Source organism: Oncorhynchus masou, chromosome 23 (genome assembly GCF_036934945.1).
Source record: "Oncorhynchus masou masou isolate Uvic2021 chromosome 23, UVic_Omas_1.1, whole genome shotgun sequence".
NCBI classification, from domain to species: domain Eukaryota; kingdom Metazoa; phylum Chordata; class Actinopteri; order Salmoniformes; family Salmonidae; genus Oncorhynchus; species Oncorhynchus masou.
The window spans coordinates 40,246,191-40,262,698 of NC_088234.1; the positions used below are offsets into that span (position 1 = coordinate 40,246,191).

At 41.7% G+C, this 16,508-nt stretch overlaps 1 protein-coding gene across 1 annotated transcript in view; it reads right to left on the reverse strand.

The window, feature by feature from the left end:
- The window catches only part of abcc2 (ATP-binding cassette, sub-family C (CFTR/MRP), member 2), a 66,250-nt gene extending 50,162 nt beyond the window's left edge, over window positions 1-16,088 (reverse strand). Inside the window, exons 1-8 of the mRNA XM_064932068.1 lie at window positions 15,734-16,088; window positions 12,778-12,951; window positions 7,692-7,838; window positions 7,332-7,472; window positions 5,842-5,964; window positions 5,599-5,654; window positions 5,161-5,416; window positions 4,339-4,529 (exon numbers count right to left, since the gene is read on the reverse strand). Of these exons, the coding sequence (XP_064788140.1) occupies window positions 4,339-4,529; window positions 5,161-5,416; window positions 5,599-5,654; window positions 5,842-5,964; window positions 7,332-7,472; window positions 7,692-7,838; window positions 12,778-12,951; window positions 15,734-15,778 (1,133 nt within the window). The 5' untranslated portion in view covers window positions 15,779-16,088. The remainder of the gene's footprint in view (window positions 1-4,338; window positions 4,530-5,160; window positions 5,417-5,598; window positions 5,655-5,841; window positions 5,965-7,331; window positions 7,473-7,691; window positions 7,839-12,777; window positions 12,952-15,733) is intronic.
- Between the last annotated feature and the right edge of the window lie 420 nt (window positions 16,089-16,508).

Below are 16,508 nucleotides of genomic sequence, written 5' to 3' on the forward strand. Positions count from 1 at the left end.
TCTAAACCATCAAGACGCATACTGGAACCTATTTCAAAGAGTTATTACCTGTGCTTGGCCCTCCTATGTTGAACATAAATGGCTCCTTATCCATCGCATGTGTACCAAACTCACTAAGAGAGGCAGTAATAAAGCCTCTCCTGAAAAAGCCAAACCTTGACCCGGAAAATGTAAAAAACAATCAGCCTATATTGAAACTCCCATGCCTCTCAAAAAATGTTTTTAAAGCTGTTGCGCAGCAACTCACTGCCTTCCTGAAGACAAAAAATGTATACGAAACGCTTCAGTCTGGTTTTAGACCTCATCAGAGCACTGAGACTGTACTCGTGAAGGTGGTAAATTACCTTTTAGTGGCTTCAGACCAAGGCTCTGCATCTGTCTTCATGCTCGTAGACCTTAGTGCTACTTTTAATACCATCGATCACCACATTCTTTTGGAGAGATTAGAAACCCTAATTGGGCTACACGGACAAGTTCTTGCCTGGTTTAGATCTTATCTGTCGGAAAGATATCAGTTCGTCTCTATGGATGGTTTGTCATCTGACAAATCAATTGTAAGCTTACGTTTTAGGACCACTATTGTTTTCACAATATATTTTACCTCTTGGGGATGTCATTCGGAAACACAGTGTCAACTTTCACTGCTGTGAGGATGACACACAGCTGTATATTTTGATGAAACTTGGTGAAGCCCCAAAATTGCCTACCCTGGAAGCCTGTGTTTCAGACATAAGGAAGTGGATGGCGGCAAATGTTTTACTTTTAAACTCGGACAAAACAGAGATATTAGTTCTAGGTCCCAAGAAACAAAGAGATCTGCTTTTGGATCTGACAATTAATATTGATGGTTGTACAGTCATCTCAAATAAAACTGTTTACCTTTTATATTGACAACGTTATTGTCCGGTTGAAATATTATAGATAATTTAGGCTAAAAATAACCTGAGATTTGAATATAAACATCGTTTGACATGTTTCTATGAACTTTATGGATACAATTTGGATTTTTTTGTCTGCCTGTTTTGACTGCATTTGAGCCTGTGGATTACTGAAGAAAACGTGTTTTGGAGATAAAGAGACTTTATCGAACAAAAGGAACATTTATTGAGTAAATGAATGTCTTCTGAGTGCAACCATATGAAGATAATCAAAGGTAAGGGATTCATTTTATCTCTATTTCTGACTTGTATAACTCTTCCGCTTGGCTGGCTACTGTTTGTAATGATTTGTCTGCTGGGCTATGTTCTCAAATAATCGTAAGGTATGCTTTCGCCTTAAAGCATTTTTTAAAATCTGACACCGTGGTTGGATTCACAAGAAGTTCATCTTTAAACCTATGTAAAATATGTTTCTGTATTTGAATTTGGCGCTCCGCAATCCCACTGGATGTTAGCCAGGTGGGACGCTAGCGTCCCACATACCCTAGAGAGGTTAAGGATGGTAAAACAAGATAACGGTAACTCTGAAGATGTACACATTCTAGTTTGCATGAGACTGTTGTATGAAATAAATGACTAAGTATAAGAATACTTTTGTGAAATAAAATGTGATTTTAGGCTTCTAAATTAGATAATTGTTTTTCATATAAAATTTTGCCATGTCAGTAACCACGCCCATGTGAGCACAGTCACAGTCAACTTGATGGAACGTCCCCTTTTTACCCAAGCTTAAAAAAGGACTCTTAACCAAATTTACATTAGACCAAAACATGCTTGGTTGCTGCCGGGGTGGAAAGTGGTCCTAGCTGTACACTGAATAATCAACCATTGAGACCAGTCTACGTGCAGCGCGAGCTGAATACGTGACAAATGGTTTAAAACTACAAGACCAGAAAATGGTAAGATCCTCTGAAACTCGACGAGTGAAGAAGATGAAGACTACACCGGAACATTCACAGTCTGCAGCTGTTTAAGTGAGGTAGTCTAGGAAACTCGACCAAAGACGAGAGGGAAAGAACATTTCCCTCTCACCACCGTGTGGTACATCTGATGTATCCATTCTAACAAACACTCCAAAACAAAATAAGCCTACAACTACAAAGGACATTGTGTCTTGCATCCCTCGAACTACTCGCCATAGACGGACGAGTGGTTTCAACAGAGAGACGAGAGAGAAAGACAAGCATAAATATATGTTGCATTTCTAAATCCGAATAAGCGGTTGTTAGGGTGCTAAATATTCATATTTACGGTGAGCATAGTTTCCAAATGTTGTTAGGATAAGCCCACTCTCTTTGTCTTTCCCGCTCTTTCTGTCCCTACCCCCTTTTCCATTGTGTAACAAGCCGTCATACTGGGTTAGTCCACTAGGGACTGTATTTCATTGCATTATGATAGTAATCAATAATCTATACTGTGTGTGTGTTTATGTATTTCTGTGTGATTATTTAGTTAGTTAGTAAATAAAAAGGTAAGCCAATTTGTGTATCGCTGAATCATCACTTAGGTTAGGGTTTGTGAAGATTTATGACGTCAACGACGTTCAGAATGAGACTGATGAGGTAATAATAAATTAATAACTGACTGTTATCTATAGATATGTACATATCTTATAAGAGATTAATTCGAGAGATAGTAACTCGTTAAATATGTTTTCCCGTGGTGCCCCAAGTTACTAATGAGTTAACTTTTTTGGGACTGTGAGGCAGTATTGAGTAGCTTGGATAAAAAAGGTGCCCAGAGTAAACTGCCTGCTATTCAGGCCCAAATGTGAGAATATGCATATAATTAGTTTGTAGATTTGTATAGAACACACTCTAAAGTTTATAAAACTGTTTGAATGATGTCTGTGAGTATAACAGAACTCATTTGGCAGGCAAAAACCTGAGACAAAATCCAACCAGGAAGTGGGAAATCTGAGGTTTGTAGGTTTTCAAGTCTTTGCCTATCCAAGATACAGTGTAAATTTAGTCCGATTGCACTTCCTAGGGCTTACACTAGATGTCAGCAGTCTTTAGAACCTTGTTTCAGGCTTCTACTGTGGAGGGGGAGCGAATAAGAGCTGTTTGAGTCAGGGGTCTGGCAGAATGCCATGAGCTAAATCATGCGCGCGGCCGTGAGAGCTAGCTGCGTTCCTTTTCATTTCTAAAGACAAAGGAATTGTCCGGTTGAAACATTATTGAAGACTTATGATAAAAACATCCTAAAGATTGATTCTATACATCGTTTGACATGTTTCTACGAACTGTAATATAACTTTTTTGACTTTTCGTCTGGTCTAATTTTGCCTGCGCCTCATGGATTTGGATTTGTGAACTAAACACGCGAACAAAAAGGAGGTATTTGAACGTAAATGATGGACTTTATCGAACAAAACAAACATTTATTGTGGAATTGGGATTCCTGGAAGTGCAGTCCGATGAAGATCATCAAAGGTAAGGGAATATTTATAATGCTATTTCTGACTTCTGTTGACTCCACAACATGGTGGGTATCTGTATGGCTTGTTTTGGTGCCTGAGCGCTGTACTCAGATTATTGCATGGTGTGCTTTTTCCGTAAAGCTTTTTTGAAATCTGACATAGTGGTTGCATTTAGGAGAATAATATCTTTAATTCCATGCATAACACTTGTATTTTCATCAACATTTATGATGAGTATTTATGTAAATTGATGTGGCTCTCTGCAAAATCACTGGATGTTTTGGAAGCAAAACATTACTGAACATAACGCACCAATGTGAACTGAGATTTTTGGATATAAATATGTACTTTATCGAACAAAACATACATGTATTGTGTAACATGAAGTCCTATGACTGTCATCTGATGAAGATCATCAAAGGTTAGTGATTAATTTTATCAATATTTCTGCTTTTTTTCACCTGACCTTGTCAGCCAATAAGAGGCCCACCTGGGGTAAGAGAACTACCAGGCTGACCCCAGCTCTTTAAACTCATGGGCCCCCCACCAACACATCAGGTGGACGGTCCTCCGCTCTGGACTTCCTAACTGTGTGTTAGTGCATGAATTACCATGTAAATGGACTTTGTTGGGGTTCATGTGTGTAATAATACACACTCTCTATTTCTGTCCTATGACAGGAAACCACTTCCACTGGGTTCCCTCCTACTTCCTGTTTGCTGTGTGTGCCTGTCTTGAGTGTGGCAATAAACGTGTGTTCTGTATATCTGTCTCCTACTGGTCATTACCAAGCCTTATAACTGAGGCGCCAGGGTTCGAGACCACTACCAGTTGGTGGTGTTCTATTTTAATACTACATTTTCTAAATTTACTATAAAACATTCTATTTTCGCACACCCAAAATCCCTACTATTTAGAACGCAAGTAAGGGTTTTCGGACACGGCCAAAGTCCATAGGCCTAGAACTGGTTGACTCACTTGAGGATCTGTGGACTGGCAAAGGATAGCAGGTCCGTTATGAGCTTGAAGATAGCTGATTCCCACAGGACCCCTTTAAATGTGGTAGCGATGGTGGGGATGAGCCACGACTTGGGGTAGTCCTCCTTCTCTTCTTTCTTATTCTTCTTCTTCTCCTCCTTCTTCTTCTCCTTGTTATCCCCCTTTTCCTCCTAATACAGTGAAATAGATCAAGCAGTACTGTTTCAGAGAAAGTTGAGGTATTCAGGTAACTCAGCCTATTTAAACGGTTATGGCAGACTTTAAAAAAAATCATAAAATCACGGCCATTGTCCATAATTGTCAGTTACATGATTATACAATGCACGTGCCAACCCTATTCAGAGCTGGAAAGTAGTGAAAATAAATAAATGTTTGTGGTATAAAATATTAATATAAGAACATTTATTGAAATTAACATATACACACCATCTTATGTAATGAAATAGGTCTAAGGTAAGATCTCTGTATAAATATCTTTCTACCTTGGTAGCTTGAGTCCATAGAGCCATTAGAAATGTTCTCCTTTTAGTAAGTATAAAAGCTGATTATTGTTCACAAAGCTGGAGTGTTTGTCAGGAGTGTTTGGGGGAAAACATTTGTTTTGTACTGATACTGCTGACTTTGCACGATATGAGTCAAATAGAAAGTGATTGACTGTGTGAGAGACCAAACTAAATAAATCCCCTTTTCTGTGTGTGTTTTTTAACGTGTTTTTTTTGTGTGTTATTTATTTTGTGTATGTTTGTGTGTGTGCGCAAGTGCATGTTTGAATATTTTTACGAGTGTGGGTTGCTCTCTCACCATCATCAGCACATCCTGGCTGACCCCCTTCCCCAGCCTATTCTGATGCCCGTTTTGGAGGCCCTCTCCCTGGCCTTTGCTTGCCTTCTTCTCCCCTCTCTTCCTCATTTTGGTCTGAAGCCTGGTTCTGGCTGCTTTCAGCTCTGTCTGCATGGTCTGCTGGAAACGCTGACTGATCTGGAGAGTACTCTCTGCCTCACTTAGCTCCCACAGGTCCTTCTGGACCAGAGGGCGCTTGAAACCATTTACCACCATGCTGAAGTAGGTAGGAAGGGAGAGAGAGTGAAAAAGAGAGTCAAAACCAGATCCTTAAAGACCCAGACCAAGACCAGAATCCTTGAGATCCAGATCTACATCAAGACCCAATCTCTTGTGAGCCAGACTTACAGACTGAAAGACATGTTTTGAAGACAGTGAGGAAAATCCGCGATACTATACCTGTTGAACCAATTGAAAGTGATTCTGCTGAGAAATGCGGCTCCAACCTCTGGGTTCTAAAACACACACAACAAGACAGAGTGAGACAATTCTTAGGCAAAACAATATCTTTAGAATAACTTTATTCATATACGTTGTTGAGATGCTCTTTTCCAGTATATCGACCTGATTAGTCAGTATAGGTGAACAATGTAAAACAATTGACAATAATATCTGGCAACTGTTCAGCACATAGGTAGGTACCTTTTTGACTAAATCCTCTGCTTCTCGGGGGACATCTGCGAAGGCAGACAGGATGAGGGCGATCAACTCCAGCCCGAAGGAGATGTAGAAGAGACAGAAACGAGGGAGGTCTGGGATCTCTCCCTGTAGAGAGAGGGGGGGATGCATATAAAGAAGGAGTCAGAGGCTGATGTCCAAACGTGCCGACAGGCATGGCAGCTCTGCTTCTAGCTCCTGAGCAACTTTGCTGTCATTTTGTTTTGAATTGTTAGATACTACTGCACTGTTGGAGCTAGGAACACAAGCATTTTACTACACCCGCAATAACATCTGCTAAAAAAATGTATATGTGACCAATAACATTTTATTTGAAGTAGACAGCCCTCGGCCCTCAACCCTCAGCCCTTGAATGATGTTTTACATCCTCACATCTGAGTGAACCTTCAAATGTCCTTGCCCAAGCGAGGGACAATGATGATCTGATAGTCAACATACTTAGTTGAAAGCTTGAAAGTTGTGCCTCATAAGAACCAACCTCAAGCAATTTATGCACCTAGCAAGCTAATGCAACACTCTTGTCAGGTTTATCATTTGGTTATTTATTCCAATACATTTTAGAATTTCCAAAAATATGTTTAGGTAGATAGCTAGCTATGTTTTATAGGCTCCTTGCTATGAGTCTGAGCCACTTTGAACATCATATTCCCATTTGCCACCACTAACATTAATGTAATCTATACATATTTATTTGCTAGCTAGAATGCAAGCGTAATAATGTTCTCTCACATGCCAACTAATGAAGTCAGGTTAATTCAATTTGACATTTTGCGGCCGCCGGAGTTTGACATGTGACTACAGTTTTCATTGCCTTGTGGGCCATAACAACCCCAATAAGTGATCAAAGTTGTTCAATTGCTCCCTGAAGCTAAATCGAGGACCGAGGGGGTAACTTTTGTGAACTGGACCACCACTTAAGATGGGAATCAAACTACATTTGGTTTCGATATGGATTCCTCCGAGGGAAAGTGGCTAGCGCTAGGGTTGAGGGGGTAAAAATTACACGATTGGACCACTGCCAGAGAGAAAGAACATGAGCATTAAACACCCTGGCTGTACTTAAGTGATCTTTTTCTGTATCATATAAAGTGAACACAAGTTAGTCATTTGTTTATAATTTGCTCAGAGGGTTGATATAGAAGGAGTCAAATAGAGTGAAAGAGAACATGAATCATCCTGACTGTATGTACCACCTAAAGTAAACATAATCTGTTTATTTTATTTTAAACACTCCCACTTGTCTTTTCCGACTAGCACTGACTTTGCTGATAACTACTTTATTGATGAAAAATGTGACTATGATATGTGGTTGTCTGACCTGACTGTCTTAAGGTGAATGCTGTAAGTCACTCTGGATAAGAGTGTCTGCTAAATGACTCAAATGTAAATTTAATCATCTGTCATTGCTTCCCCTTTCCCACCTTCCCTTCAGCCCTCCCTCCCTCCCTCTGTACCATTCTGAGGGCCTCTCGTAGCAGGGTCTGGAAGTGGAAGACATCACAGACCACCAGGATCAGCCAGAAGAGGAACAGAGTAGTAGAGTCCACCGCTCCCTCTCTCCTCCTCACTCCCTCCTGACAGAGTACCAGCAGGATCTAAAGGGGAATACAATAATACTATTTAGCAAACAGCCACAGTGGGAAAAAAAGACACAAAAGAAGACACAAGGAAAACCACAACGAATCACAACAGAATAGAAACTAGATACACTGTCACATCTATACACTGTGGTACGAACAACACAAAATGTTTGTATCTGTCCCAATTTTTTTCAACTTCAGTTAATACATAAATAGATCAATGAAAAGGTTTACCCATGAGACAGCGAAGAGAATGGGGTTGGCATAGAAAACCCAAGGGTTTTTCTCTGTCGCAGTGGTGTCTCTGGTTGGACCATAGTCCTCTCCTAACGTCACAGCTAGACCTGCTATGGCGGTCAGGAACAACAGGACAACCACAATCTGGGGAGGAGGGAGAGGTGGGAAGGAGAGCGAGATAGTGACAGATGAAGCGATGCAGAAATAATCTCTGTTACTTGCTTGAAGAAAGATTCAGGGTCAATGTCACAGAGATAAAAAAAATACCTCACTTGAAAGTGCTGATAAGTCCCAGAGTAGGCTTAATTTGAGTTTGTAAACGGTGAATAGAGTTAACCTGTTTACAGAGGTCTGAGGGGGCATCGTCGTAATGAGGTCATGGCAATGACATCATTACAACTTTTATTACATCATGGTCAGGTTTTATACTGGTTGAGTAAGAACGTTTTCTTAACGTATTTTTAGCAACCCAAAAAGTATGTCTTTGTCAGGTTGTAATCTGTGTATCTGACCAAAAAACGACCCAAATATGAAATATTTACAATGTCTGTATTCCTTTACCAGTTTGTAATCAGAAACCAGTTTTTTGCACTCTGGTTGTACAGTGGGGCAAAAATGTATTTAGTTATCCACCAATTGTGCAAGTTCTCTCACTTAAAACGACGAGAGAGGCCTGTAATTTTCATCATAGGTACACTTCAACTATGACTGACAAAATGAGAAAAAAAATCTAGAAAATCACATTGTAGGATTTGTTATGAATTTATTTGCAAATTATGGTTGAAAATAAGTATTTGGTCACCTACAAACAAGCAAGATTTCTGGCTCTCACAAACCTGTAACTTCTTCTTTAAGAGGGTCCTCTGTCCTCCACTCATTACCTATATTAATGGCACCTGTTTGAACTTGTTATGGGTATAAAAGACACCTGTCCACAACCTCAAACAGTCACACTCCAAACTCCACTATGGCCAAGACCAAAGAGCTGTCAAAGGACACCAGAAACAAAATTGTAGACCTGCACCAGGCTGGGAAGACTGAATCTGCAAACGGTAAGCAGCTTGGTTTGAAGAAATCAACCGAGGGAGCAATTATTAGGAAATGGAAGACGTACAAGACCACTGATAATCTCCCTCAATCTGGGGCTCCATGCAAGTTCTCACCCCTGGGGTCAAAATGATCACAAGATTGGTGAGCAAAAATCCCAGAACCACAAGGGGGGACCAAGTGAATGACCTGCAGAGAGCTGGGACCAAAGTAACAAAGCCTACCATCAGCAAGGGAATTGAAGATGAAACATGGTTGGGTCTTTCAGCATGACAATTATCCCAAACACACTGCCCGGGCATGGAAGGAGTGGCTTCGTAAGAAGCATTTCAAGGTCCTGGAGTGGCCTAGCCAGTCTCCAGATCTCAACACCATAGAAAATCTTTGGAGGGAGTTGAAAGTCCGTGTTGCCCAGCAACAGCCCCAAAACATCACTGCTCCAGAGGAGATCTGCATGGATGCGTCTTGATGGTTTAGAAGCCAAGCCTCTTTTCATGAATGTGTCAAGAGATACAGGATTTAAAAACTTGAGTGTCTCCAATGATCCTAGGTCCTGGAGCATCATTTCCATTCCAATTTTCTGGAAGCTTGCTTCAGGGCTCTGGTATTTTCTGTATACCAGTGATAACATTTCTTGTGACTAATGTTTTTTGTTTTTAGGGGTGTGACTGCATCTAGGGTATTATGCAAGGTTACATTTCGATCCTCAACTTAGGTGGTTAATGATTTAGATCCACAATATTTATTAGATGGGCAAAACTAGATCCACGTTATGACTGTGGCTCTCATGCCCTGATCTGATTCACCTGTCTTGGTAACTGTCTCTACCCACCTCCAGGTGTCTCCTGTTTTCCCCATTAGTCCCCAGTGTATTTACACCTGTGTTTCCTGTCTCTCTGTGCCAGTTCGTCGTGTTTTGCCAAGTCAACCAACGTTTCTCCTAGCTCCTATTCTTCCCAGTCTCTGTTTTTTTCTTAGTCCTCCTGGTTTTGACCCTTGCCTGTCCTGACGCCGAATCCGCCCGTCTGACCACTCTTCCTGTCCTGACCTCGAGAATGCCTGTCCCCTTGTCCTGTTTGGACTCTGACCTGGTTTATGAACTCCCGCCTGTCCCCGACCAGCCTTTTGCCTATCCTGTTGGTGTAATAGATATCTGAGCTCAACCATCTGCCTCCTGTGTCTGTATTTGGGTCTCGCCTTGTGCACTTATAGTGGCAACGAGTAGGTCCGGAGACACGTTAGACAAAACCTACTAAGTTGATGATGGCTCCAAAAGCCTTTTGGAGTGGGTCTGTGGACTTTTCCATGTGAATATTAAAGTCACCAAAAATGTTAATATTATCTGCCATGAATACAACGTCCAATAGCAATTCCGGGAACTCAGTGAGGAACGCTGTATACGGCCCAGGAGGCCTGTAAACAGTAGCTATAAAAGTGGATTGAGTAGGCTGCATAGATTTCATGACTAGAAAATCAAAAGATGCATTCATTTTTTTTGTAAATTGAAATTTGCTGTCATAAATGTTAGCAACAACTGCACCTTTGTGGGATGCGTGGGGGATATGGTCACTAGTGTAACCCGGAGGAGACGGCCTTATTTAACACAGTAAATTCATCAGGCTTGAGCCATGTTTCAGTCAGGCCAATCACATCAAGATTATGATCAGTGATTATGACTGCCTTGGAAGTGAGGGATCTAACATAAAATAACCCCATTTTTCAAAAATGACAGGAATGGAGGAGGTCTTTATAACAGTGAGATTGCTAAGGTGAACACCGCCATGTTTTGTTTTGCTCAACCTAGATTGAGGCACAGACACGGTCTCAATGGGGATATCTGAGCTGACTCCATTGACTGTGGCAGACTCCACTAAACTGTCAGGCTGGCTAACATGTATTATGAAATATGTTGTAAAATGTATTTTAATGTTTAAAAACGGTGTTATAATGTATATTACTGCCTTATTTTTTGCTGAACCTCAAGAAGAGTAATGGGGATGCATAATAAATACAAATACAAATACCTTGCCTAAACTAGGCCAGTACAGGATGTCTGTAAATAGGGATCCTTTTTGCAAAACAGTTAACGCTCATTAAATTGCAAGTGTTTGCCAAATTAACACTTCTCTCTTGCAATTAATCCAGGCGAAAGATACACGTTTTAGCCCGATCTACCGGCTCCCAATAACCTTCCCAGCGCATTTTTCCAAATCAGAGGAAATCAGAGCAAACCCTGAGTAAACGTAATGCCGCAGACCGTAAAGTGTAAGCACATAGGTATTTACAGAGAGTCCCGATCGTTTTCAAACCTGTCGAATATATTCTGGTTCAAATCAGCCATTATTGACCAAATGTGAACAGTGCTCAGGGCAGATGCGAGGCATGTCCCACCGTCAGCCAAAACTAAAGTTTGTTAACAAGAAATTTGTGGAGTGGTTGAAAAAACAGTTTTAATGACTCCAACCTAAGTGTATGTAAACTTCTGACTTCAACTGTATATATATAGACAGTACATATACGTACATAAACATTCATACATATACACATATATACATACATACACATACAGTGGGGCAAAAAAGTATTTAGTCAGCCACCAATTGTACAAGTTCTCCCACTTAAAAAAATGAGAGAGGCCTGTAATTTTCATCATAGGTACACTTCAACTATGACAGACAAAATGAGGGAAAAAAATGATTTTTAATGAATTTATTTGCAAATTATGGTGGAAAATAAGTATTTGGTCACCTACAAACAAGCAAGATTTCTGGCTCTCACAGACCTGTAACTTCTTCTTTAAGAGGCTCCTCTGTCCTCCACTCGTTACCTGTATTAATGGCACCTGTTTGAACTTGTTATCAGTATAAAATACACCCATCCACAACTTCAAACAGTCACACTCCAAACTCCACTATGGCCAAGACCAAAGAGCTGTCAAAGGACACCAGAAACAAAATTGTAGACCTGCACCAGGCTGGGAAGACTGAATCTACAATAGGCAAGCAGCTTGGTTTGAAGAAATCAACTGTGGGAGCAATTTTGAAATGGAAATACAAGACCACTGATAATCTCCCCGATCTGGGGAGACCAATCAAAATGATTGAGCAAAAATCCCAGAAAAGGGGGACCTAGTGAATGACAAGACTGGGACCAAAGTAACAAAGCCTACCATCAGTAACACACTACGCCGCCAGGGACTCAAATCTGCAGTGCCAGCGTGTCCCCATGCTTAAGCCAGTTCTCACCCCTAGAGAGCATTTGGGTCAAAATGATCACAAGATTGGTGAGCAAAAATCCCAGAACCACAATGGGGGGGACCAAGTGAATGACCTGCAGAGAGCTGGGACCAAAGTAACAGAATGTTTAACAAAGCCTACCATCAGCAAGGGAATTGAAGATGAAACATGGTTGGGTCTTTCAGCATGACAATTATCCCAAACACACTGCCCGGGCATGGAAGGAGTGGCTTCGTAAGAAGCATTTCAAGGTCCTGGAGTGGCCTAGCCAGTCTCCAGATCTCAACCCCATAGAAAATCTTTGGAGGGAGTTGAAAGTCCGTGTTGCCCAGCACAAGCCCCAAAACATCACTGCTCTAGAGGAGATCTGCATGGAGGAATGGGCCAAAATACCAGCAACAGTGTGTGAAAACCTTGTGAAGATTTACAGAAAACGTTTGACCTCTGTCATTGCCAAAAAAAGGGTATATAACAAAGTATTGAGATAAACTTTTGTTATTGACCAAATACTTATTTCCCACCATAATTTGCAAATCAATTCATTAAAAATTCTACAATGTGATTTTCTGGATTTTTTTCTTCTCATTTTCTCTGTCATAGTTGAAGTGTACCTATGATGAAAATTACAGGCCTCTCTCATCTTTTTAAGTGGGAGAACTTGCATAATTGGTGGCTGAGTAAATACTTTTTTGCCCCACTGTATGTCTTCACGACCAGAAAAGTAGAGATTACAAACAGAAAATAACAATGTGCCAAATGTTGCCCTACCGGGGCATATCGTGGACAGGGGCTTTGTTTACCTGTTTACAGAGGTATAGTTTGGACAGGTGTTTAGTGGGGGTGGCCTTCCTGCAGAGCACTGCTATGTGCCAGGGGGTACAGAGCCACAGGAAGCCCAGCGGAGCCCACACCAACACGGTCTGCTCCACACACACTGGAAGGTCTGGGTCCTCACGCTGCAGGAACGACGAGTTCTAACAGAGAAAAACACACATTTGTCATAGTGTCTCACACACACACGCTTGTATGCATGCAAACACACACACGCACAAATACGCACACTTAAACACACACACACAGGTTCACACTCACCTATGTACTGACCCAGAAGCACTAAGCCTTCCCTCCAACTCCCTGATGATCAATTTAATCAAATGTGACTCATAGTTCATTAAATATAGGCCAATAGGCCAAAGAGGCATGAACCCCACCTGGAGGGAGTGTGTGTGTGTGTGTGTGTGTGTGTGTGTGTGTGTGTGTGTGTGTGTGTGTGTGTGTGTGTGTGTGTGTGTGTGTGTGTGTGTGTGTGTGTGTGTGTGTGTGTGTGTGTGTGTGTGTGTGTGTGTGTGTGTGTGTGTGTGTGTGTGTGAATGAGAGATACAGAGGGTGGCTGTGTTATTGTGTTTTTACAAGCCATGTTTGGGCTTATGTGTTTGTGGACATGTTCCAGGTGGCTTCTGAAGAGGCTGTGGTTGCCCCTTTACAGAACTGTGATCTGAGTGCCACTGACTCCATGCTGTCAAAGATGAAGTCAGAGGAACAGAGGAGGGCGGAGGAAGAGGAAAAGCAGAACGAGCACGCGCGATAAGATGAGCTGTAAGATTCCCACAAGCCTCTCTGGTTTAATAACTCCGGATATGGTCCAGAGCAGGTCATAGTGTCAGACAGCTCGACACACAGCTCGACACACACACAAACTGATTAATTTTTTTAAACTTTCAAATTAATTATATATAGCCATTGATTCTTAAAGAATGTAACTTATAAAGGCCTCCTGAGCTTAGTTCAACTGTCTAACCCCATCAGACCCCAAAATATAAGCTTATTTTACCCCACTGTTTGTAAACAATGTAATTGTAAATTGTAGAATTTGGCAGTACGTCCAACCGGCCTCAGAAACGCAGACCACGTGTAACCACGCCAGCCCAGGACTTTCACATCTGGCTTCTACACCTGCAGCATCATCTGGAACCAGCCACCCAGGCAGCTGATGTTACTGTGGGTTTGCTCAACCAAATAATTTCTGCACAAACTGTCAGATACAGTCGCAGGAACGCTCATCCGCGTGCTCGTCGTCCTCACCTAGGTCTTGACCTGACTGCAGTTCGGCATCATAACCGACTTCACTGGGCAAATGCTCACCTTCGATGGCCACTGGCACACTGGAGAAGTGTGCTCTTCATCCCGGTTTCAACTGTACCGGGCAGATGGAAGACAGCGTATATGGCATCGTTTGGGCTAGCAGTTTCCTGATGTCAACGTTGTGAACAGAGCGGTGGGGTTACAGTAAGGGCAGGCATAAGCTACGGATAATGAACACAATTGGATTTTATTGATGCCAATTTGAATGTACAGAGATACTGTGACGAGATCCTGAGGCCCATTGTCGTGACATTCATCCACCTCCATCACCTCATGTTTCAGCATGATAATGCACGGCCCCATGTCGCAAAGATCTGTACACAATAGCTGGAAGCTGAAAATGTCTCAGTTCTTCCATGGCCTGCGTACTCACCAGACATGTCACCCATTGAGCATGTTTGGGATGCTCTGAATCGACGTGTACGACAGTGTGTTCCAGTTCCCGCCAATATCCAGAAACTTCGCACAACCATTGAAGAGTGGGACAACATTCCATAGGCCACAATCAACAGCCTGATCAACTCTATGCAAAGGAGGTGTGTCGCGCCGCATGAGGCAAATGGTGGTGAAACCAGATACGGACTGGTTTTCTGATCCACACCCTTTTTTTACATTTACATTTACATTTAAGTCATTTAGCAGACGCTCTTATCTTATTTACCTGTGACCAACAGATGCATATCTGTATCCCCAGTCATGTGAAATCCATAGATTAGGGTATATTTATTTATTTCAATTGACTGATGGCCTTATATGAACTGTAACTCAGTAAAACCTTTGAAATTGCTGCGTGTTGTGTTTATATTTGTGTTCAGTGGTAGTACTTTTAAGTGTGGTATCAATGGGTACTTTCTGGTACTACTTCAAATAATTCATCGCTATTCATGGCTAAATGATTTATGGTGAGAGAAAGAGACTGCACTCTGACTTACTAGCAATAGCATGCACCAAGTCTAAAGAGCTGAGTCAAGATGACTTAACAGTGTCATAACAACCCAGTCACGTTTTCACTCAATGAGCTCTCTCCCTGCCCTGACCATGTCCATGGTGAGATAAGAACATTAGCGTGATCTAAATAAGAAAACTGTTACGACAAAAGCCACAATTACTAAAGGATACACTAAAGAGCACATTAAAGAGCTAACCTCACATTAGAATCGTTTATAATCAAAAATAGATCATGCTTTTAGAGTGAAAAAAAATACAAGAAGCCTCGAATGAACTTATCAATGTCTTGAAAATACACTGCGATTCATCTTGAGATTCATCTTGGAATAACTTTTAAATGTGGTCTTTTACATAAATGTTTGGTTAGGTAAAAAAAAAAATGCAGTAACCCACCAAATGGCTTTGAAAATGTTTTAGTAACCTACAGTATGAAACAAACAGAGGCCAATGTCCTCCTGATACAGACAAAACAATCATCCCCGTAGGTCCTCTGAAGGTTAACTGGAAGTTATTTAAGATTTAAAGATAATTAAATATTTTTAGGACAATGGATTTTTTTAAGCAAACTCTCGCTGCGCTACCAAGAGTCTTTTCATATTCGGTTGGCACCACTACTAGCTTGAAAGAAAGGTTATGAGAGCATTTTTCTCTGGTAGTTCTACTCACCCAGAAGATGGATCCACAGTACTTCTCCAGAGCTTCAGCCGTCATTGTGTCCCCGGAGTCAGCTCTGGTCAGGAAGACACGACAGGACAATAACACACACACTCCTCACACTCCACAGGCTCAGCTCCGATCAAGGCTAGTCTCTCTGGCCTTTCTGCTCCAACAACAGTAGAAAACAAGCACACGCTCCAGAGGTTCCCCTCCAATCAGAAGATGGGACACTATTGGTTGAGTCTTCTGAATTGCTCCACTCCGTCAACAGCAGAACACACAAACACACTCCGCAGATACAATTTGCTCACATACACCGAGAAAATCGCAGGACGTGACTCAGCAGGCCTTTGAGCTTTGAAGCTCATTAATGGACAAGAGATCTTACGGTCTCCTCACACACACACACACACACACACACACACACACACACACACACACACACACACACACACACACACACACACACACACACACACACACACACACACACACACACACACACACACACACACACACACCCACCCAGGCATAGGCCAGGGTTGTATTGGTAGTGTAAAGAGAGGTTAATGCTTAACTCCGACCCTGACTGAAGAGATAATTCTCTTTTTAGGGCTTCTCCCTCTACTGCAAATGTAATAAAGTCATTGGCAACGTGTCTGAACATTCACACACAGAACACACGCAGACATAAACAAATGTCTCCCGAGGGGTGTGTGAGTGCACCCCAGTCCGAAACACAACCAATCCAACCTCTTCCTGTGAAGATCCAGCACGCTACGAG